The sequence below is a fragment of the Mytilinidion resinicola genome (assembly GCF_010093595.1).
Source record: "Mytilinidion resinicola strain CBS 304.34 unplaced genomic scaffold BDZ99scaffold_12, whole genome shotgun sequence".
NCBI classification, from domain to species: domain Eukaryota; kingdom Fungi; phylum Ascomycota; class Dothideomycetes; order Mytilinidiales; family Mytilinidiaceae; genus Mytilinidion; species Mytilinidion resinicola.
The window spans coordinates 1,295,935-1,318,864 of NW_022985448.1; the positions used below are offsets into that span (position 1 = coordinate 1,295,935).

General features: G+C 52.0%; 8 protein-coding genes and 1 non-coding gene across 9 annotated transcripts; 3 read left to right on the forward strand and 6 right to left on the reverse strand.

The window, feature by feature from the left end:
• The first annotated feature begins 407 nt into the window (after positions 1-407).
• BDZ99DRAFT_464422 (uncharacterized protein) lies at positions 408-1,078 on the forward strand. Its single transcript, XM_033720304.1, has 3 exons — positions 408-548; positions 602-708; positions 767-1,078. Exons 1-2 carry the CDS (start codon positions 465-467, stop codon positions 698-700), a joined length of 183 nt encoding a protein of 60 aa, XP_033575521.1. The 5' UTR covers positions 408-464; the 3' UTR covers positions 701-708; positions 767-1,078.
• BDZ99DRAFT_58143 (uncharacterized protein) lies at positions 1,042-1,978 on the reverse strand. Its single transcript, XM_033728743.1, has 3 exons — positions 1,733-1,978; positions 1,351-1,661; positions 1,042-1,294 (listed from the first exon to the last, which is right to left on the reverse strand). Exons 1-3 carry the CDS (start codon positions 1,872-1,874, stop codon positions 1,100-1,102), a joined length of 648 nt encoding a protein of 215 aa, XP_033575522.1. The 5' UTR covers positions 1,875-1,978; the 3' UTR covers positions 1,042-1,099.
• A 1,504-nt stretch (positions 1,979-3,482) lies between these two features.
• On the reverse strand, positions 3,483-5,106 carry BDZ99DRAFT_464423 (FMN-linked oxidoreductase). Its single transcript, XM_033720305.1, has 2 exons — positions 4,886-5,106; positions 3,483-4,826 (listed from the first exon to the last, which is right to left on the reverse strand). Exons 1-2 carry the CDS (start codon positions 5,028-5,030, stop codon positions 3,688-3,690), a joined length of 1,284 nt encoding a protein of 427 aa, XP_033575523.1. The 5' UTR covers positions 5,031-5,106; the 3' UTR covers positions 3,483-3,687.
• Positions 5,107-5,271: 165 nt separating this feature from the next.
• BDZ99DRAFT_446119 (uncharacterized protein) lies at positions 5,272-8,948 on the reverse strand. The gene is made up of 4 exons (XM_033717956.1): positions 8,750-8,948; positions 6,949-8,633; positions 5,951-6,883; positions 5,272-5,888 (listed from the first exon to the last, which is right to left on the reverse strand). The coding sequence occupies exons 1-4, from the start codon at positions 8,847-8,849 to the stop codon at positions 5,715-5,717; spliced, it is 2,892 nt and encodes a 963-aa protein (XP_033575524.1). The 5' UTR covers positions 8,850-8,948; the 3' UTR covers positions 5,272-5,714.
• Positions 8,949-9,005: 57 nt separating this feature from the next.
• On the forward strand, positions 9,006-10,340 carry BDZ99DRAFT_464425 (uncharacterized protein). The gene is made up of 2 exons (XM_033720306.1): positions 9,006-9,331; positions 9,407-10,340. The coding sequence occupies exons 1-2, from the start codon at positions 9,193-9,195 to the stop codon at positions 9,934-9,936; spliced, it is 669 nt and encodes a 222-aa protein (XP_033575525.1). The 5' UTR covers positions 9,006-9,192; the 3' UTR covers positions 9,937-10,340.
• BDZ99DRAFT_464426 (uncharacterized protein) lies at positions 9,791-11,568 on the reverse strand. The gene is made up of 3 exons (XM_033720307.1): positions 11,060-11,568; positions 10,868-10,996; positions 9,791-10,645 (listed from the first exon to the last, which is right to left on the reverse strand). Exons 1-3 carry the CDS (start codon positions 11,150-11,152, stop codon positions 10,208-10,210), a joined length of 660 nt encoding a protein of 219 aa, XP_033575526.1. The 5' UTR covers positions 11,153-11,568; the 3' UTR covers positions 9,791-10,207.
• A 1,955-nt stretch (positions 11,569-13,523) lies between these two features.
• On the forward strand, positions 13,524-13,615 carry BDZ99DRAFT_t53. The gene has a single exon. It is a non-coding gene; the product is annotated as a tRNA-Gln (tRNA).
• Positions 13,616-14,141: 526 nt separating this feature from the next.
• On the reverse strand, positions 14,142-19,658 carry BDZ99DRAFT_58159 (uncharacterized protein). The gene is made up of 4 exons (XM_033728744.1): positions 18,715-19,658; positions 18,169-18,652; positions 16,183-18,109; positions 14,142-16,132 (listed from the first exon to the last, which is right to left on the reverse strand). The coding sequence occupies exons 1-4, from the start codon at positions 19,559-19,561 to the stop codon at positions 14,171-14,173; spliced, it is 5,220 nt and encodes a 1,739-aa protein (XP_033575527.1). The 5' UTR covers positions 19,562-19,658; the 3' UTR covers positions 14,142-14,170.
• Positions 19,659-22,283: 2,625 nt separating this feature from the next.
• On the reverse strand, positions 22,284-22,604 carry BDZ99DRAFT_359690 (uncharacterized protein; the record flags this gene model as incomplete). The annotated part of the gene is made up of 1 exon (XM_033714661.1): positions 22,284-22,604. A coding segment is annotated over one exon (321 nt), but the record flags the coding sequence as incomplete, so codon positions are not given.
• Positions 22,605-22,930: the final 326 nt, after the last annotated feature.

A 22,930-nucleotide genomic window follows, 5' to 3' on the forward strand; every position in this document is an offset into this window, starting at 1 on the left:
AATACTTTTGGCCACTTATGGCAGTCTGTTAGCGAACGTGAAACCGAAGCCACTGGGTCAATTCGAAGCAGAAACTAAGAGTAAGAGTTGATGAGGAAGTAAAGGGAAGCAGATGCAGAGCTTGGACAGAAAATCCGAGCCATGGCTTGTCATGCTACACGATTCACCAGACGGCGCATAATCGCATCACAGTCAGGGAACTATCGGATACAGTGCCATTGGTTTAGGTTCCGGTGCTACACCGGCCTTTTGAGGAGCGTTGAGTAACCTCGATGACGAATGAAAAGCATATGCCCCTGCAGGAGGATAGGGACGAGCCAGGAGAAAGGCGACTTGAAAAGTATAAAGCCAGGCTCACCGCCCGTCGTTCTTTCCCGCCATCACAACCAGCTACTCTTTCGGTTTCTCCACCTCTTCTCCTCCAAAGCTAACCAAAAGAAATCATCCATCTTCGCTAATTCGAAATGCCTTCGTCGGCCTGCCACCAGAACTGCTCCGAGGAGCTTAGCGAAGTCCTTCTCGCTAGCGGTCCCATCACCACCATGCCGGTTCGTCTTCTCGCCTGATTCTGAATATGACCTTGGTGCTAACAATCGCTCAGGTTCCGGGTAGACGTTGCCCGGCCTGCCTCGAGAAGGGCGAGACTGTTTGGGTCATTCAGGGAAAGTGCTGCCCTGAATGTGGAACTCCGGTCAACTAGCTGAACTGGTACGTGCCTAAGAGCCTTCTTTCTTTCGTACAACTAGTCGCTGATAGAGCTTATCAGGCTTGGGTCGAAGACGTCCTGCGTAGCTTCATGGCTTTCTGGTTTCCGTCGGATCATGAGGTTTCGTTTGAGATACTGTGGGTTGCTCGTAAAGAAGGAAAGAGCTCGTGGTATTTGCAGGATGTCTGGCGCTTTTGCGGGTGTGTCCTTTCCACGGACGGCGTCGCTGGAGTCGAAGAGTTTTCATGCTCTTGTTCCTGGCGTGTGTTCTTCCTGAGATCTCATCGATAATGTGCAAAACGGAATTAGAGGAAGAACTGTAAGGGAGAAAAGTGTTTGTTTGGAGCCAACGAGCCAATAACCAATCAATGACGTTACCCTTTCCTTTATTGGCTAACGTGAATTTCCAATGTGATCGATATAATCGAGGTATTCGGCATGATAGAGAAAATCGCATTCTAAAGAAGGCTCCAAAAGAAATCTTTGCAAAGGGTCCCAGCTAGTCTTACGATGTTGACGCAAAACACGCCTGCATACCTCTTCATTTGTCTCTAGCTTACGTAAACCCCGTTCAATGCACTTAATTGGCTGTTATTGCATGAGTGGATGCATGACCAAATGGGATGGGAAAACCAAAAACCGACCTGGTCAACGTCCGGATGAACGTTGGGCCTTGGGATTGTCTCAGGAGAGTGTTGGAACCTATCATGGGGGACTTGGAGATATGCATTAGAAGAAAATGGTTTCTCGTTACGACCTCGAATTATACCTTGCTGGGCAGCATGTGAAGTATGGTCGAATGGAGGACGGGGAACTGGATAGTCCCGGGGATGTGGCAACACCGTGTTAGATATGGCGTGATCTATAGGCCTTGGTTCCATGTATAGATGTTGGGGAGGCCGTCTCCATGTCTGGCCAGAGGAAGAGGGTCTGTCCGATTGCTGCAATGATAATTCTTGACCACCAGTAACGTCATTAGGATCATGACTGGTGGGACGTGGAATGCATATGGAACTGCGAGCTTACCTGTAATGTAGGTATCAGGGGGGTTGAAGGACTGTCCGCCATCTGGGACTGTGGGTACGTCTCCTTGGCTAAGAGATGCTACGGAGGGGGCTGGTGGGGTGGAGTCTTGTGCGTGAACTCGACAGGCACAACAACACACCATATTGACGGGTCAGAGAGCTGATAGGGATGGGAGTTTGAGGGATAGCAGATAATTGTCTAGGACAAGCCTGTTGGAGCTGGCCATATATATACACTGCCCTGGGTTTCGGACTGGCTTCGAGACCTTTGGTATGTAACGGGGATATCGAAAGCCAATCGAATTTCAAGGCGGCTCTGTCTAACCGTCTAGCCTTAAGAGCCACGATTTGATGAAATTGAGGGAAAGAAAGCCCTGCCCGGGACGGAGTCGAGACCAGTCGGTGCGGCTGGCGATGATGCCCGCTAGCGACTATGCAAGAACTTGCATGAATGAATATACGGAGAATCGTTATTCGGTGCTTCACTGCGCGAGGCATACACGCTGAGGCTATGTATCGTGGAAGAGAATGGCTGTAGCGTCTGGCTACTGGGCGGCCTGATCCTTGAGGTCATTTACGAGATCGATCTAGCAAGCTGCGGTCTCGCAATTTTGTGAGGCGAATACGATGTTAGCTGTAGCTAATGCCGGATCCGACGCTGAGATTGGAACTGCATCCGGCTCGTGAGAGTTGAGTATACCACGAGCGGTGAGATTGCCTACCGAGGCCTTGAATTCGCCTACCCGCGTGGGATCTTTGGGCCCGATAGTTTAAAGGAAGATAGCTAGTCTGTATGGAACTCACGCCCCACACTAGGAATGCTAACGGCATGGAAGATAAGTGCCCCTTGGAGAGATTCAGATGACATGGGCCAGCCCGGTTGTCCGGGCCTAGACGAGTCCATCAGACCATGTGCGTGTGGACCATTCGTGACTGGCACACATTCCACAAGACTGTCTAGGCTGACATGGAGCTTTTATGCGATCCGAGAAATCAAAAGGAAGGCTTCGTGTGGCGGTCGTCACGCGTCGTATCCCTTTATATCCATCTGCTATGGATGTCCGGGCATATATCCGATGTATAGCTCTTGAGTAGTAGTTGATGCTAGTCTTACAAGATTATAAGACGCCCATCGAGCTCAGCTTTTGAATGGTCGGAACGTTGGCCACATCTTTGCCGTGGGAACAGGAGTTCTCGAAATTTGACGTCATGGCCCATGATGAGAAACAAATTCGCGCTCTCTAGCGGAGATCTGAACATAGCCAGTAAGATGGCCTCTTCATGGACAGGTTCTGGAACGACAGCGGGGGGCTGAGCGAATTGAATCTACGTAAAGAATGAGGCTTTAGAGAGTGAGGCGACTAATGACAAGGGCAGGAATTATTGTAGCAGAACAAATATCGCAACTTAACCTCAAAGGATGCTGTAGCTAGACACTGCAAGGATACATTAGCCGAATGCCCATCAATTAAGAAAAAGGCAGTGAAGATCGAGGTTAGACACTTGAAATGTCGACCAAGTCCGCGACGATAGGCAGCCAGCCTTATAAGGCATATCGCAGGGCTGTGAAGGGCCGATCGAATCTTTCACCTCTCGGAGACTGAATGCGTTGATTCATAGGCGGCATCTTTTCGCCGGACCGGTAGACAGTGGAGTCGGGGTGAGGTTGGAAAGTCGGCACAGGCCTTGGCGTTGCGCTAACTAGGCTTCTTCTGGTTGGGCAATCGACATTCAATATCAAGAGGATGGTATGCGCGTCAATTTAATGCTCTCAAATTCATCCTCCTAAGAATTACTTGCTAAGGAGCGATACGCAGGAAGTAACACCTAGATTCCGGTTGTTTGCAATTCCCCATGCCCCAGATAGTGCGCCATTCATATCCACCGAACGCCAGACCATGCCTTCGTAAGAGAGTTGAGGTTGGTCCAAGTGACCGGAATGTTGAAAATCAGGATTCAGACACTCAAGGCTGCCGATGGAACCAGCTCTGGGATATGAGCTAGGTCTGCAACCGGCTGCGCAACCCTGATTCGCTTCGCTTTGCTCTGCTCCGCTTCGTCCGCTGCATTATTGACAGTTGCCTCTGGCTTTGCAGCCTCCTTGAATTTTGCCCTCTTGCTAGGCTTGAATTCGCTGTGTGGTATACACAGCCTCTCGTCCACCTCCGTCGCTAATTGCATCAAACCTTCAGTATCCTCCATGCTGAGCGCCCGGACTACCTCCCGGTAGCATTTGCATTGATTCATAGCCGTGTAGCACTTTTCCTTCCCCGGTATCATCTGGCCAAGCAGGTATTTCGTATTCCCCCACCTATTCTCCACTTGCAGGCATATTCTCAGGTACTCTTCAACGACGGTTCTCCATGCTTGCTTCCCCACGAACGTTCCACCCTCCGCTTCCGGTCGAAACACGCTCGGGTTCTTTTCCGCTGCCGTGGCAATCATAGCACCATCAGCGCCATACTCCTGGACGAGCTGCAGCGCTTCTCCCCTCGAATATACGTCTCCGTTCATCACACACGCTACACCTGCTTCGTGGCATATATCCACCACCATCTTCAACTGTCCGCGTATCGCGCGCTCGCGTGGCCGCATGGGCGTCGTGCGGCAGTGAACGGTCAAGCCCGTGATTCCAGTCTTCACTAACCGCCTCACCAAAACCGCAGTGTCCTCGGGCTCCTCCAGAATGCGAATCTTCACGCTTATGCCAATCTCGAACGGCTTGCCCACCTCCTCTACCAGTGCTGTGAGGATATTGCAGAGCAAGTCCGGCGTTTTCAGTAGAGCCGCGCCCATGCCGCCTGCGGTGGAGAATGGCTTCGGACAGCCCGCGTTGACGTCTATGCCTGCTACGTCCGCGGCTACCATTTTCGCGGCAATCACTGCAAGGGTAGGGTCGGAAGTGCCGATTTGGTATATTAAGCGTTTGTGTTCGAGCTCTGGGTGGATTCTGTAGATGACGCTTTCGCGGTTGAAGGGATCGAGCGCTGGGTTCTGGATCTTGGAGGAGGGAAGACGTGAGAACTCGAGGGTAGATGTGTTGGGATTAAGACGGCGAGTTGTGCCTATCAAGGCGCGATCGATGGTCTCGGGACCTAAGAATTTAGATATTAGCTTCCAGCTTATTCTGACGACATTTTGTTATCTTACTTACCCCATACCAAATCGGCTCCATACTTCAGCGCAAGGAGCCTCGAAGGTAGCTCCCCAGACCTCACCATCGGCGCAAGCACCACTTTGCCACGATAATCGACGCCATTCTTTGGGATAGGGACGTGTGCGAGAGCTGGAGACGCCATTGTCCTCGTTATGACACGCGCAAGTGCTGGAAACATCCGTGAGAGCAAGGCATCAAGTGAGGAGAGAGAGTGAACTTGCTCGTGGTGAATTCGTTCTCAAACTTTTGGGTTAGTCATACTTAAAGTCGGCCCTGTTCGTTCATTGGCCAGAGACTAAGACTGCCAAGCTATATCACGTGAGAGAACATCTCTCTGATTGAAGCAGCCTTGGAGGAAGTCCAGAATGATGAATTGATGTGGCCTTGACTCTCGACATACGGACTAAGGCCTCCTAATATTGATCCAAGACTTCTTGTTCTTTGAACTCGACTCCAATGAGACCTCGAGCAATTCATGTGGAAGCTAATGATATTTGAACTCTGTTCATTTTACCACCTATTCTGATAGGTATGACCTAAAGGCCGGATGTGCACCCATACCAATTACCAGGAGTAGAGCAAACCGGCAAACTACATGCCAGGTCCGCATACTGCATACAAAGACGAGCCATCCGCTCATCACAACCAGGATATAACTTTACAAGAGTCCGCTCAAACTCCAACACAACAATCCCGCTCGAATTTGATCCGCATCATTTCGAGCGAAAGCAATCCTTCTAACGCAGCGCTGGGTGGAAAACATGCTGGTGCAGTACGGGAAGGGGAGTATGTATCGCTAGCAGTCCGACGATATACGTACTCTGTCTCAAAGCTTGAACTTCTCCAGATACTTTGTCGCCTCCTCAACGCCTTGGTCGACCTTGTCGGCATTGGTGCCTTGGCCGATGGACGTCGCGCCCTTACCACCTGCTTTGCCGCCGATGATGCCGGCGACTGTCTTGGACCATTCCGCGGCGGAGGCGCCTTGGGTAGAGAAGTGCTACGAGGCGTTAGCGCATCGAAAAGATAATGGAACATGTGTAGTGAAGGGAAATGACGAACCTCAGCAACATAGCAACCGTGCACCACCTTGCCCTCATCCTTACTGGCAGAGAAGAGATAGACCGACTTTTCCTTCATGGCACCCTTACTACTGACACTCTTGATCGCCTCACTAATAGCCTTATTGACCGTCGGGCTCCAATCCACCTTCGCAACTAGATGGTTCTTGGCCTCGTTCTCGCCGAAGAAGTTGACAATCGTATCCAGCACCCTCTTGTTGTCCGCCTTGGCAGCTGCCTTCTGCTGGTCCAAGATGCTCTTCTGCACCTTAGCGAAGCGATCGCGGAACTTCGACTTTGTGATGGCGGAGATGCCGAGATTGTTTAGGTCCTGACCCAGCTTCTTTGCTTCGGATTCCTTGTCGGTCGAGTAGGATGCCTTCTCCAATCGCACTAGCCTCTGTTCAAATTCGGAGGCCTCGCGTTGCACTTCGTAGGCGGTTTGGCCTGTCACGGCGACGATGCGGCGAATGCCCTTTGCGATGCCAGACTCTTCGAGGACGATGAGCTCCTTGATTTCGCCGGTCTGCTTGACGTGGGTGCCGCCGCAGAACTCGACAGACACCTTCTCCCAATCTTCTCGCTTCACGTCGCTCAGAAGCTCCTCGACTGGCACACCAACGCTCACGACGCGAACGGGGTCTGGGTACGTCTCGCCGAAGACAGCACGGACACCGCGGATCTCACGCGCAGTAGCGAGTGGGACATCCAGAGCGTAAACCTCGCAGTTCTGGCGGATGTATTTGGTGGAGATTTCTTCCACTTTCTCAAGTTCTACGTCCGAGAGACCGGCCTTGTGCGAGAAGTCATAGCGAAGCTTTTCTGGGCTGACCAAGGAGCCCTTTTGGTCGATGTCATCGCCAAGTACTTCGCGGAGTGCATAGTTGAGAATATGTGTGCCAGTATGATTACCGCGGATGGGGAAGCGGCGAAGCTGAGTGCGTTAGTGATTGGGCTCAACATGACCACCCTGGTAATGAAACAAGAGACTTAACGTACCTCATCGTACTCGGCAATAACCTCGTTGCCAACACTGATCTCACCATACCTCAGCTCACCAGTGTGTAGAACGTAGCCGGCATAGACCTGAACATTCTGCACGTCGATCTCTGCCTCGCCGTCAATCACCAGCTTTCCAGTGTCATACTCTTGACCACCCTGCTCAGCATAGAAGTTCGTGCGGTCCAGTAGCACACCAAATTGCTCGCCTTCAGGCACTTCTTTCGTGCTCTTGAGGAACTTCTTCGAATGGTAGATGGCCTTGACGACAGAGGTGATGTTTTCGCGGCCAAATTTGGGCGAGTCGTCCGTCTTTGGAACGTCTTTCATGTTCTCTAGAGCGCCGAGATCGTGAACGTCGAGCTTCACAAGTCCGGCAGCGGCCTTCTTCTCGCCCTTGCTGGCCTCTCGTGCCTTCTCTTGCGCCTCTTCGACCTCCTTGTCGTTGATGCGTAGGCCCCGCTCCTCGGCCATGATCTTTGTCAAATCAACAGGGAAGCCGTAGGTGTCGTATAATCGCCAGACATCGTTTCCGGGCAAGTCTATCGAGCCTTTCACCTTGCACTGCTGGGCGTACTTCTCGAACATGATCTCGCCGCGATCCAGACTCTTTGCGAAGCTCTTCTCTTCCTCGTCCAGGATCTCCTTGACGTCGCCCTCCTTCTTTTTGATCTCGGGGAACATGTCGCCCATTTGCTGCACAAGACTTGGCACGAGTTTGGAGAAGAAGTCGCCAATCTCAGTGTTGAAGTACTTGCGCGCATATCGAGCTCCACGTCTGAGCACACGACGGACCACGTATCCCCGTCCAACGTTGTTAGGCACACCTCCATCAGAGATGGCGAATGTGAGAAGCCGAACGTGATCGGCAATGACTCGGTATGCAGTATCAATGCCATCTGCGTCCTCGTCGCCAAACTTGCCCCTGTACTCCCTCGCTCCAGTGATCTCTTGTATCCGCTTGAAGAGAGGTGTGAAGACATCGGTATCGTAATTCGACATCTTGTTCTGCAGCACAGACACTAAGCGCTCGAAGCCCAAGCCGGTATCCACGTGTTTGTTTGGGAGAGAGCGCAACGAACGGTCCGGTTCACGGTTGTATTGGATGAACACGTTGTTCCAGATCTCGAGGACATTGGGGTCGTCTTGGTTGACCAGGTGTGCGGCATTACGTCCACCACCAATGCGGTCGTAGTGAACTTCGCTGCAGGGTCCGCAGGGTCCTTGGTCGCCCATTTCCCAGAAGTTATCCTTCATGTTTCCAGGGAGGATATGGTCCTCGGCCACACCCACTGAGTGCCACAGCTCCTTGGCCTCTAGGTCGGCGTCCAAGCCCTCGGAGCCCTCGAAGTATGTGACATATAGCCTGTCCGGGTCCAAGCCGTACACCTTAGTCAGAAGGTCCCAGGAAAACGAAATAGCCTCCTTCTTGAAGTAGTCTCCGAAACTCCAGTTCCCCAACATCTCAAAGAAGGTGTGATGGTAACTATCCTTGCCAACATCGTCCAGATCGTTATGCTTGCCACCGGCACGGATGCATTTTTGTGAGTTGACGGCGCGCTTGAGGTTTGCAAAGTCGGACGCAGGATCCACGGTCCCCAGGAAGATTGACTTGTACTGGTTCATTCCAGCATTAGTGAAGAGGAGGGTTGGATCTGAAAGGGGGACGACCGAGGAGGAGGGCACTGGATGTGTCAATTGAGATATTTTTGAAGGCTTCCAAAAGGAACTTGTGAGAGCAACGCTGGGCCAAATCGCATGGGAGAGGAGTATGAGATAGCAGAGTAAAGCAAATACCCACCAAAAGTGTGTCCATTCTTTTTGAAGTACTCCAAGAACGTGTCCCGCACCTTCACAGCACTCCACTCGTGCTTCTCCTCCGTGAGCGAAGTCTCCGCCATTGTGTGCAGGCGTCTGGCGCTCGCTCCGATCCTAAAGGTGACCTGTGTGCTGCAGAGATTCGGCCGTCGGACTATGTTCTGTGCGAGAGTGGTGTGGCAATTGTTGTTGGAGTAAAAGATCGAGAGGCCCCTCCAAGTGAACGCGGAGGCCCCGTGACTCACACCACTGCAACACGACTTCCGCAGCATCAACTCCTGTCGCTCTTGCGTCGAGGGCGCTTCACTATCTAATGAGCGACCACCCCACCGGCCTCTACAGTCGCAGATTTGATTGGTGACGACGGAACCGACGCGCTGCGGATTCAAGGAAAGACTTAGGAGTGCTGGAGGGAGGGTGGGATGCATGGCGAACAACAGTCGCGCCGCGATCACAGCTTCTCCCGGCCAACAACCACAACAGCAGCATGGAACCAAACGGCCGGCTGATACCACCTTGCAAAATGAGCAGCGGCTGAGCAAGAGGTTCGATCTGCTCAATATAGGTAGGACCAACCATTTCATCTTCATCCCAATAGTCACCTCACTTGAAGCGCATTTCAGCTCACTCAACTCGATAGACAGCAATGGCCAGCGCCTCTATATTCCCGTCTCGTCCTCCTCAGATGCTCTGCGGCAGCCCCCAAAGCCAGTGCTCCTCCCAACAGATAGGAAAGAGAAGCGGAAGCTCCGAATTCCTCCAGATGGAGACTCCCTGATGGAAGTGGAAGACAGCCCTCACAAAGTCTACATACACGACCTGGCCGCCGAGCTCTCTGACGTAGAGTCTGATGACGAGCACCCGGTGTTCCTCTCCGACATCGAGAAACACTTATCAAAAATCCCGGCCTTCATTCTTGCAAGCCCCGAACCTAAGTCCACGCGCGACAATCAAATCGTCCTATACAATGTCCCAAGTTCGCTCAGCGTGCCGGAGGAGAAGGATAGCGTGCGGAAGGCGATTGTGGAGGCGCGAGCGAGGATGAGAGAGAAGCAGGGCTCGACAGTTCAAGAGCCTGCGTTACATGAGGTCAATAGTAAGATGAATGGGAAGGAAGAGAAAATGTCCGCGACTGAGGAAGATGATCCAGATGCTATGGAGATAGACTAGTTATGATCAGCAGTATACACAATTGGATTCCCTTGAATGGTGTTTCGTAGTCCATAGTGACAGGTCGCTGTTTTGAGGTATCTAGGTAATTACTGGCTTTGGAGAGGCCAAACTCTGAGTCCCAAACGTGGCCCAGCCATGCTGAAACACCGCCGTTCCTGCAAACCAATATGTTCCGCTTCTAAAGATGTGGCAGACCAGAATACAAGTTCCCAACCAAAACTCCACCAACCGATTCCGAGTGTTTCCTCTACATCCCCTGTTACCCAGCTCATCGTCTCAGCTTCCCAAGAAGATTACCAACTGCCAGCTTGGCCCTCTGCGGCCTCGGCGGGAGCTCCGCGGACTGATTCTCGAGATCGCTCTGCTGTCCACCACCCACTACGCCTGTCTCCTGGCCCACTGGTCCGCTGTATTCAGGGGCCATGCCATATCCGCTAGGCTCCTGTGATCCGCTTCCCATGTGTGGCCACATTTCCATAGCATTTTGTTGTGGATGAAGCTTCGTGGCTCCTGGAGGTGGCACGTATGAAGGGGGGGCATCGTGGTTGTAGACTGGAGGAGGCTCGAAGTAAGTGCCGTCGTTGGCTCGGTATGGTTGTTGCTGGTACTGTCGTTGCTGGGTATTGTAAAACGTGAAGTGATTCTGCGGTGCCTGGCCGTACGGCATTTGGCCGTAGCGCTGACGGTCACGGAGGGGAACTAGCCACTTCAGTTTTGTCAGCGTGTGTCTTATAGAGATAGCAGTATGGCTAGGGACAGATTTGGGCTTAGGCGGTTGCAGGTGGAAGATAGATATCTGCAACTGTCGCCCTCACCAAATGTCTGCTGATTTATGCGCAATTGCTGCTAGCTGCTTTTAAGAAGACGGTCAAGCAGCAGTTTTGGTATTCCAAGGTAGGTGGGGTAGTTTGGCTGGAAGCACACGTACTCGGTGATATGCGAGGAGCGGTAGGCCTTTGCGCATGCGGCTCTTGGCGTGAATGTATCCACCTAGGAACCAGGCCATGAAGAAGATGAAGATGGCGGCAAGAATGGACCATTTGATTATTTCTCCTTTCTAGGGCAAATGTCAGTATAAGCAACAACAATCAACGAGCGACACCATGTTCGAGAAGCTTACCGTTGTGTACCAGAAGCCGTTGTACTGGTAGCATTGGATATCGCCATTGAAGTCCTCCACGCAATCACTCCTCTTCGAGAACATGGCTGGCATTGATTTAGGCTCGTACGCCAAGAGCTATGAAGTCAAGCTGAATAGGGCGATGTGCGGAAGGTGCTGTTCGTCAAAGTCGGGAGCCAAGGAGTCGTATTAGAGTTACGATTCAGGGAGGGCGATGGTATTGAGGGAAATATAATTCCAAGAGGAAGGCTGAGCAAAAGACGTGCGACGGCGTCCAACGTGTGGGGTTTCAGGAAGGTCGAGGTAGTTTCACGATGTGTCTGAGGGAGTGTTGCTGACTGCGAGCCAGCGAACAACAGCAAGGGGCTGGAGGCTGGGAGGCGTGTCCAGAAGCGATTGAAGGAGCAACAGGATGATGCAAGGAGATGCAAAAAGAGAGACAGAGGACCCGCCGTCTTAGAGAGAGGAGTGGCTGGATCTCGCAAGGAGGGTGGTGCAGCCGGTGCTGGAGATGCGTTCGGGAATGAAGGCAGAAGCCCCCAGCCACGTCCAAGCTCCCAAATCGCAGCTCCTGGTCCACTGTTTTTACGGTCCCTGCATAAAGATCACCGCTCGGCATAACTTATTTACGCCTTGCCAGTCACCAGTTCACTCATGCTCAATGTATCTCACCTCGAATATGGAGAGAATATGCTGGCACTCATGCTAGAACACCAGTTTGGGCACGCCGCCTTTTCATCTTGTCCCAATTTATGATGAGGTGCTGAAGCACCGCAACCGGTGGCAAGTAGGCCGACTGTCAGCGCTGAAAAGTCTCCAATTCAAGTTCTCAGGGGACTTTACACCTTATCAAAGCTTTTAGAATATACCAACAGTCGTGAGCGAGTGTGCCTAGACTTTCGGTAAAGCATTGTGTGTACTGATATCACTTATGCCCGAGAAAAAAGCCAGCGCATTAACGTACCCTGCGGGTGAGCTGCCCATGCGGGCGAGCTGCCCAGTCCGTGCACCACTAGAAATTCAATAATCTAACCTTAAATAACTCTACAACTACCTAATAAAAAGTTATACAAATATAATATATTATTCTTATATATATAAATACTTAGTATATAGAATATAAAGTCTATTTTTATAGTAGTTAACTAATTATTAAATTTAGACCCCTATTTTAGACCTTACCCTTTATTACTAGCTAACTACTATAAGGATAGACTCTATATTCTATATACTAAGTATTTATATATATAAGAATAATACATTAAATTTATATAACTTTTTATTAGGTGGTTGTAGAGTTATTTAAGGTTAGATTATTGAATTTCTAGTGGTGCACGGACTGGGCAGCTCGCCCGCATGGGCAGCTCACCCGCAGGGTACGTTAACGTGTTCTACATGCATGTGGTGGTTACAAGCGAGTGGTGGCGCTTAATTTTTGGTGCGATTTGGACGTTTTAACACCCCAGCAACCTCAACAACTATAAAAGATTTGAATCTATAACTTAGAATAAAGATATGCATAGCTGTTTCAATATTATAAGACAAATTTTTAGGGTCTCTTGATGGCCACATTTAGTTATAGTAGAGTTTTGGCCCCCTAGCATTGGGTAAGATCTACGATATAATAGAATTACAGAGACACATCACTCCAAACTATTGCCTAGCCATTGAAATGAGCTAAATACTATATGCATTCATACAATCTTATTTAATACTTTATGGTTGTTGAGATTGCTGGGGTGTCAAAACGTCCAAATCGCACCAAAAATTAAGCGCCACCACTCGCTTGTAACCACCACATGCATGTAGAACACGTTAGAGTGGGGAGATAGCATTGTAATCATTCTCTTTCTGCGGCTTCTATGCTTCGATTACCTCCCAGAAATCTGATTTGCACACGTCGTCTTTCATTTATTCCATAATGATGATGATGTGTTGAAGCACCACAAACAGCGGCCAACTACGGTGACTGTAAGCGCATGGACCCTCTCTGAGTTAGCTCTTAAGTCTCTTTATATTTTATCGGAATTTTCATAATGCGCCGTAGCACCTCAAACGATGTTGAGCGAATGTGCCTAGGCTTCTGGCAAGGCACTATATCATCCTAATGGACTGTAGCCCGATGTTACTACAAAGGTTGGAAACTTTATAAAATGATGAAAGTCTATCCTGTCTACCTTTTATGAAATGTATCAAGATATTTCAAACAGTAGCAGTCAAGCGTATACAGACCCACAGCGAGGTCGTGGCAGTAAGACAGAGGGCCGGGCCTGAACATCCTACCCTTCAAAACACACATTTTCCTCCTCTTTTTCTTTTGCATCGTGCAAAGACATCTGAAAGATTCAGTTCCAAGCTATCGTACTCCTCGACCGCCATTTCCGCCTCAGCGAATCTCACCTTTCTCCCTATTGGACTCCTCTCTATATCAGGTTCTTATTTCGAACACAACCACAATCTTCTATCCGGCGCGGTGTAGTTGGCTTAGCATGCTCTCGGTTCTGAATCTGTCGATCCGTCCCGCCAGCGACCCAGGTTCGATCCCAGGCGTCGGACACATGACTGTTCATATTCTTTTTGGCCTCCCGGTCGCTATGAGGTTGATTTCAGATCCATATATGGAGTTCATGTACGAGAAGGAGAGCTGAGCAAGCCCCTACCTATTTCAGACTTGGAGAACATAGAGAAAACTTCACCTAGGACCTCAATGATAAAGTGCGAACATGTTTCTTTCTTGAGTCCTATAGCTACACGACACCACCTCCATCCCTTCCTGGAGTTGCGCAAAAAAGCCAGCTATAAAAACAGTGCTCCGAATGGTATCATCACCCGCAAACTCCAGCCATCCAGCCTGTGCCCGTCTGTTCCTGAATGATCCACCCAAGCCAGCCCAACCGGAACCCAACCCGATCTTATTTCCTGGCCAGACGCCAAACTACCCTAGCTCCGTCGTGCTGCTCACTACTGAAACAGGCACACAAAGCCGCTCGTCTCAAGCGGCGCTGCCCACGGTCACTAATGGCAAGACTCCGACCCGTGCAATTCGCTTATAACTGAAAGGAAAAGGTTGGATACATAGAACGACGGGGAGTCAAAATACATCGGGAGAATCTAATGCAAAAGGTTCCGCAACGACGGACTAGCGCTCGCGCCTCCGGGCATCCGGTTGTCGCCTTGAGGGGGTGCTGTTGGCGTCTCTCTCATCGCTACGTCGCGTGGCGTTGAGGGCCGCGTGTTGTGAAGCTGTCCAGGGCCCGGGCTCCCGTGGTGGTTCGGATACGCGAATGGACTTTCTGTCTGCCTTGATGGCATGGACCCATTGTGCTGAGGCGGCGGTCCATTTGTATGAGGCGGCGGTCCATTGGCGTGAGGTGGCGGCCCATTAGGGTGAGTTGGGGAGTAGGGCAGGTGCGGGGAATGCATGCCATTTGTCATAGTCATCATTGGAGCATTGGAGAGATGGAGGGGCGCAGGAGTATGGATTGGAGGATAGGGCGACCGAACAGGTCCGTGATGTATAGGCTGATAGGATGGAGGCCCGGAAAACTGTTGGTACCCATTCGTTTGATGCATTGGGGTGTATGGCGTCTGATATGGTTGGTGGTGAGGAGGCATAGGCGGTACCTGCTGAGGAGGATGAGGTTGATGAGGCTGATGAGGTGGCGGTGGGTGAGAAATCCCGTTGCTCATTTGCGGTGGATGAGGTCCCCAATCTGGCATATGCGGTGGTTGCGGTGGCATGTGAGGGTTCGGCGGCCAACTGGGCATTGGTGGAACATATGAAGACGGCGGAGGAGGGGGTGATCGGACCGGTAGCTGTTGAGGTTCTGGAATAGTTTGAGCTGGTGGTGTTGGCGACGGTGCTCTCTCCAACTCTTCTGGTTCTTCAGGGGCCATTTTCTTCTTCCAGTGGCATTTTTGACATAGGTACTTGGCGATCTGGGTGATCGTGACGTCTGTGCCTACCGTGAGCCTGGGCGCAACATCAGGCGCGGGAGGTGTGGCGTCGGGCATCGCATAGTCGTGATCTCCTGTGCCATTGGGCAACTGGATTCCGTCAGGTCTTGGTTGATTCTCTGAGGCAATGTGGTTTTCTCGGTCGACGCCATTCATGACAAGTCCCTCCATTGGCTGGCTAGTAGTGAGTGGAATTAGTTTTGGGGCCGGAGAGTCCTGGACTTTCCACCACTTCGGGCTCGCGTCAATATCACACGTAGCGCATCGGCGTTCTAATCGCGCAGACTTTGCTTCAGTATCCTCCTCTTCCTCTTTAACCTGAAGCCCAGCGTTGGACGGTCGTCCTGGCCTCGCTGACGTCGGGGTTGGATTCGTTGTTGAAGTGCGCCGATTAACTGGAGCTGGCCCTGTTGTCGCCGCGGGTAGTGTTTTCGTGGTTTGATCCATGAGACTAGCCTTCCGCGCGGTCCCGGTCAGTGTGAGGTCTGCCTGCTTGTAGTTCTGGGCGTATAGTTGTAGTGCATTTGTACCAGCCTCATCAATTACCTCGCTCATCTGATGGACAATGGTTTTCGGTGTATGCTCCTTGCACCAGATAGCAGCAGTCATTGAGCCGGTTTCCCCACCAATCGTGAAAGTTGGAATTGCATCCCGACGAGTAGCCTTTACGGGTGTAATATCAAATCCGAACGTATAATTTGCCGCGTGTGCGCAACCCACGTGAAAGAGGGCATGGCATTGATGGCAGGAAACACAGGCGCCCACCGATGTCTTACAGATCTTGCAGCTACCATCATATCGAAGTGTTGGCGCACCCACGCCTTCGACAACGTCCAGTGTCTTGGCTTTAACGAATTTGGTTTCTGGACACCACACCGCACAATGAACGTGGACCCAGTTGTTGTCGGCCGTTCGCTTCAATGGCCCACGAGGTATTTCAGGCCGGCCTTTATCGCGTTGTCCTTGACGGTAGTCTTCTCTGAATTTGTCGACAAGCTCTTTTTCAAGTCTCTCCTTTTCCCTCTCCCTGTCAGTCTTCTTCTTGTGAGATACCTTGGGAGGCTCCACGAGGTCAATATCAACGTCGACGACCGGACAAAGCACGCAGGAATAATTCTAAATGGCGTGAGTATTCGGCCAACCTCTAGCAGGTGTGATGCACTTACATATGAAACTTGCTCCTTCTTATCGTTTTTACACATATCGCAGAACCAATTTGGATTCCTAATATACTCTATGCCATAGCAATTTCGGTGAACGGTCAACTTGCAACCACTACAGCTGATATGCTGATCGCCGAGTGGTTCGAGTTGCCTACAGACAGCACATGGTAAGATACGCATCCTAGGCTTGGCGGGAATAGGGGGAGGAGTAGGGGCTCGGGGAGGGGGTGGAGGTTTCTCCACCTTCTCCTTCTTCTTTGGAACGGGTTCGGCGATAGGCGTCACGGTGCCACTGTCTTTGTCGGCGGCCGTCGTCTTTAATTTCTTCTTGGGTGGTTCAGGAACCGGTTGGCTGATCAGCTCCATCTCTGGGAGCAGCTCTGGCCCTGGATGGGTCGCGGCTTCGTTTGCAGCGTAAACCTCTTTCAGGAGTTCCTCATCAATCCTCCTCTTCCAAGCTTTGCCTCCACCCTGCGCAACCTTCTTCGCGATTTCATCCGTGTTCTCCCACTTCACGGCATACTTTCGCCACAGACCAGCGCAGCGCAGACACAATGAAACGACGAATCCGCCGGCTTTCTCTTTCGCCATCGGCTTGCCCTCGGCGGATATGATGGTGCCAGGCGCAGCACCCGGAGCTCGGCGCCATTGCCGAGATGACCGAGTTGAGCAAAACTTGCACTGAAAACCACGCTTCTTCGCCATGGCCTTGTCGTTATCGAATGCGGAATCATCATAGTCGTCTGCAACATCGTCGAGTAATCTAGTACTAGGATCGGCCTTCACGCCGAAATCAGGCTTTGCATCAGCTTCGGCCTTTTTGTTTTTTCCCTTTCGACCTCCATAGCCTCCCCAGATCTCTTTGCCCTTTGGAGTCTTCTTCCAGAGGTAATAGTATCTGACTGCATCTGCGTGGCTGATCGTCTTAACGTGCATGCGAACACTTCGAATTTCAGACCCGTATTTGGCTACGCCGTCATCCCACCGCTTCATTTCTTCCTTGGTCAATTCTGGTTCGTGGAGATCTTTTCGCCTGTCGATTTTCTTGACATGCTTCAACGCGACGTCAGCGTCGTACTGGTACTTCGTAAATAGCTGTAGGCACTTGTCAAGGAAGTTGGTGTTGTACTCCTCGACTCCGATAGCTTTAGCAAATGTCTTTGCACGGTCCATGTAGACGTTGACTTGCTCCTCCGTGCATGTGGGAGAGTCGTCCTCGCCTCTAGATGAATGCACACCCAAAGGCGGCATTTTGAATAGGAGTTCGGCGGTACATTTGGAATCCTTATTGGGTAGATCTTCGCCTCGACGGACATATCCCGCAGGCTCGTCTTGTACCCACTTTGGGCGCTTTGCTTTTTCTGCCCTGTCCGCCTCCATTGCAGCGACAGTCTCCTTGGAAAGCTTGGTCTCCTTCTTATGGCCTGGTCCTTTGACATAACGTTTCTTGATCTCTGCTGGCTTCACCAGCTCGACTACATGGCCATGCCATACGTTGACGTTAGCTTGATGTCTCGGACCGAGGCGAGAACTGGCACGTGGATAGATCGCTCGATCATCGTATTGCAATGCGTCTTCTACACGGCAATGAATCCCTAGATAGCGCATAGGCCACATCTTTGCAAGTGCAATCTCGGCCTGAGTTCCCGGATGTTTGTCGATCACGGGTGCATCGGATCCACTGGGACTAGGTGTGGTAGTAGCACCTCCGGCATCTTCCTCTTCTTCGTCAAGAAGCTCCTCTTCGTCAGGATCTTCATTGGCACCGCCAATCAGCGGAGTCCGACGAGCCTCCAACTTTCGCTCTTGAGCTCTACTACATGGACCGCAAGCCCATGCGAAACCCCTGGATGGTTTCTTCAGTAGAGGCGGACGGACGCAAGTCATATGGTACGTGTTGCGGCAAACTGCGCATTCAACTGAATCAGTCCTGTCGCGCGATAGAGTTTAGCATTGATTTTAGATTGATAGACAGTGTAGATGACTTACGATGCGCAATATGATGTACAGCGCTTGCAAGTTTTTACCGCACTCGTCAGTTCCTTCACACGGGCGGCCTCAACGACCAAGTATTTCCACCGCTCGTCTAGCGCTTTCTTCACCTTTTCGGGGACGTTGATGACCGACGAAGTTGGGATCGCTTCATACCATCGGTGGATGAAGCGATCGAAGACCTGGATAAAGTAGAAGGAATCCTTCGTCTTCCGATACTCGTCAAGGTCTTTAATCTCGCTCCGGTGGACAATCTTACATCGTCCGCGCAAGGAAGTGATTGGGCATATGTCTGAATGCATAGTGGAATAGACAAGGCGAGTGTCGTTGTTGTATCGCAAGACATCCCGTGGCCTGTAGTACCAATTGCAGCGCATAGAGTCAACAGGCGCACTTGGCTTGTTGTCCACATGGAGAAACTCCATGATTCTACAGAGGTAATATGGCTCCCCTGGTGGCTCACAGACGAGATAGACGTGATCTAGGCACAAATTTAGCACGCTTCTAGGGTCCCAAAGATTGTCAAGGCTTTAGTATACGCACCATTCACAGACAAGAAGGTGCCATCATCCGCCTCGAGTTTGCCGTTCTTCAAAAAAGCTTTCGATTTCTCAAAGGTCATCATGTTCGTTTCCCGCGAGTGATTAGCTGCAATCATGGCGGTGGATCGTCGCGAAGACGCTTGGCCCGACGCATGACCGCCAGAATGATTCCCATTCGTGGTCGCATGATTTGCAGCGTTCTTCCGTCGTTTCGGTTGCGGTGCAGGAGCAATATTGGGATTTGCTGAGAAGCTCGAAGTTCCGGGTATTGTGGACGGTGCTTCCTTCGAGGGCGGAGTGGGCGCCCATGTCGTGGTGCCTGTACCGTTGGCCTTCTTCCCACTCGCTCCAGGAGATTGTCTGCCCTCGCTCGCAAGCGACCCACGCGATGGTGCCTCAGATATTGTTCCATTGGCTGGCACGGGCGCGGCTTCGAAGTCCATCTCGACGTCCTCGGCGTAGTTTATTCGCGAAGTGCCTGGGCGGTTCCGCGAACGCGTCCCGTAAGGCGCAGCGCCGGCGCCTGATTCTTTCGCTGACGCATGCGAGGACGCAGAAGTCGTTGCGGTCATGGGTTGCGATTGCGCTGGCGCATCCGCTGCTGAAGGGGTGCCGACCGCTGACTGGGTCTGTGGTGCTGGTTGGCGGAGGTCTGAGGATGTGGTGGGCGTCGAGGTTCGAGTACTCGGGGGCTTGTCCGCCACGGTCGAAGGCGTTACATCGTCCGCAGTCGCTTTTGCGGCGATGCCTGGCGCGTTCTCCTCGCTGCGCGCGGCGTCTGCCGCGTTGGGGTGATTCACAGCTCTGAAGGACGAAGCCTCGCCTCCGCCATTCCGAACATCAACCATGGCGTTCGATCCCTGCAAGAGGTCGACTCGGCACGGCAAGGTGCTGGAGGAGATGGCGAGAGTCCCGGCGAGCGCTGGTGCGACCCGTCGTCAGAGCTGTGAGTGAGTGAATGGCGTCGAGGATGGAATATCACGGCCGCATGGGAGGCCTGGAACGCGCATTCATCCAGTAACGTGGGCCAGGAACGTCGAGAATGGTGCGGGTCGAGGGAAGTGATGGTGTCAGCGATGCAGTCGACCACAGCAAGCCTCAGGGCGACCAGGGGTCGGGGCAGTGGATGGGCGTGGAAAAAGGGTGCAGTGGTGATGGAAAGTGCAGAGGGATGCCGGTGGAGGGTCAAAAGCAAGCGGAGCGCCAAGTCGTTGGAGGACAGAAGCGATTGATGAGCACGCCTGCCTGCGGACAGCACGGCAGGGTCTCGTATCTAACGCGCCGGCGTCGTCCCCAGTATCGAGCGTGGTCGGACAGGGAGAGGGATGGGGTATAGCGTCACGGCACGTCTTCCAAAGGCATGTCACAGCACCAGCACGGGAGAGTCTGCTGTTTGCTCTGGCTCTCGTCAAGCCTGTGAGTTCATTCCTAGCGTGCCTAGCTACCCTCCAAGCTTCATGATGTTCCTTTGCGGATCGCCTATGTATGGCGCACCCAATCACCGAGCGCGTCGCACTCCTCACAAGGGACTGGAACCTCCCGCCAGCGGCAATGGAGCAGGCAGAACGATGCCGTCTGACTCCATATCTGCTCGCTAGGGCTTACCATGCTTTCTGCCTTCCAGTCATTGATAATTGAAATAGTCGTGGCGCATAACCATCGTCAACGAGCAAATCGCCCGCAATCCGGTCATGCCATATTGTTAAATCCAAGTCTTTTGCGGCTTTGGAAGGGTCAGCTAGACGGCACAAGAAAGTCGCCCAGGTGGCCCATATTCCTAGGTTGGGAGCTGCAGTGGTGGGTGGAGGCGAAAATAGGATCTAGTCCTTCAAGGCGATGAAGTCGGGGGGAATCCACCGGGAGGGAGGCGTTGCGCTAAGGCTGGCGCTAAGCCTGTCCAAAGACGAGCCGATCACGTGCCTCTCACACGTCAGCGACTCCAGGGCTACTCCATTTCAACGTTGCAGACACCAAAAGACACCAGAAAAAAGCCCCATATTTTTTATTTAAAGATTTAATAACAATCTTTTTATTTATTATAGTTCTATCATTATTTGTATTCTTCGAGAACGGCCCCAAGGAGTAGTCGGTCCGCGTGCAGCTCTGTTGATTTTCGGACCTGCGCTGCTGATTATGTCTCGCCCATACATACCGTCTCCGGCAGATCCCCAGCATTTCTGTCTCACACAGCACGGGCTGGAGTTTCATTTCTAAGTACTCCAGCGCCCGTTGGAATAGCGAGGCGGTGCACGGATACACCGGACTCAAGGCCTTCCTCTGTTTCTGGCACCAAAACTCCCCCGTGCGCTTCATGTGGGCGAAAATGCATCGTACCCAAGAGTCGTCAGCTTGGCCGCTGCCTATCCACTCGCGCGAATTTTTGCTTTATCTCCGCATCCAACACCCCCGAGGCCCTCCATTCGCCTAGCCCTCGTTTCTCAAGTCGCCATGCTTGATGCCACCTATGGTCTGATATGCCGGTTGCGTTATTGGCTGCGCTCGAACCCTGGTTCAGTCTTGTCTCTTTTTGGATGTCCGGGCATCAAGATGAAAATCGCGATACCAAGCCGTTGGCAACATACCACAGCACACTATTGGTTGAGCGCGGGCTGGCTCTCTTCAAACTTCCTTGCGCGTGGCTTTACATTGTCAGGAATGCATCGCCTTGATGAAGCCTCTTGTTGGGTATTGATGGAGATGATGAGCTAATAGCAAGATTAGGGAGCTAATGGTGACGGGTATCGGCAATTCGGTATATGCTCTGTCGCAGAAGTAACTTGATGGCGTAGCCGGTCGATCACCAGCAGGTAAGTGACTTTCAAGGGATGAAACCGGAGGATACCTTTGTATCTACATAGTTAATTTCGCTTGCACTCGAACTCAGAAAGTGATGGCAATGCCTCGCAGAGCCCAAGTAATGAAGAGGATGTCCACATAGTAGTATCCCGGTACTTTCGCAAACTGTATGTCATGTTCCAGCAGCTCGACATCACGTTCAAAGTAAAATTCGCGGGCAAATTCTCAGCCACGGACAGACCCCGATTCCTTTTTCCATATCAGCAATACTGTACAAATATCGCACAAATAAGCGAAATGTCAAGAGCAAACAAGTCTTGCAGCTTGAAGTCTCTCGCCTCAGCCCCATGTCGTCCTCCTAGCATTCGTCCCCAAAGCAACCCCGCACTCCGTGCTCCCGGATAATCATTAACCATGGTCCTAAATATGCCCATTCTTTCTGTGCCCCATCCTTAGAACGCTCAAGTCTCGAATTACGCTGATTGAAGGCTCAATTACAAAGCGAAAATGGCCATAAGGAGACCAGCGAAGCCAGCGGCGCCCGCACCCATCTGGGCATGGGCGTTGGCGGCACCCTTGGAAGAAGAAGCGACAGCACCAGTGGCGGTTCCGGAGGCAGCAGTTCCAGTTGTCTTAGTGCCGGTTGCAGATTTGCCTAAGAACATGTTAGCATGCGCCGTCCTCTACGGGGCAAGAATAATTACCAGTAGCTTCGGAAGCTTGGCTACCAGTCACGGACGCAGAAGCAGCGGCGGTTCCAGCGGCGTCAGAGATGGTCTGGCTAGTAGGGAAGTGGTTGGCGATGCAGGCCTGCACACACGCGCTGTACTTCTGTGTAGCGGCAGGGCTTCCGTCGCCCTGATCGCACTTCATGGCGCACTGGGTGGTGTCGACGACCTGCGAAGAGTTGGGGTGGGCGGCGCCCACGCAAGCAGCCTCGCAGTCGACATCGCCAGCCTTGCAGGCCGCAATGCAGGTCTGGGCGGGGGAGAGGCCGCTCACGACGGAGGGAGCAGCAGTGACGGTGGCCGAGGCATTGGGACGAGCGAAGGCGACGGCGATCAGCGTGGACAGGATGATGGCAGAGTACTTCATTTTGAGTGTTGTTTTGGAGATTCGCGGTGAGTTGGCAGTGTTGTGATTAAAAGTGATACGGAGCTGTTTTGAAGGCACGCGGAATGGAAGTTCGGCAGCGAGCGTCGGGTAAGCGAGTGTGAGAATGAAAGGAACTGGTAACGAGTGTGATGAGTGAATGCGGTGATGGAAGGTCGCAGGAATCTGGGGAACGAGGGCGTTCTTTTATTGCTGCCAGGCTCTCAGGAGATTTGCAGGGGCTAGCCGTGTTCGCCAACAGCTGCCCAATTACGGCTACACAAAAGCGCCACAGCCGCGCCTTCATTGGTGTGGGAGATGATTCAGCA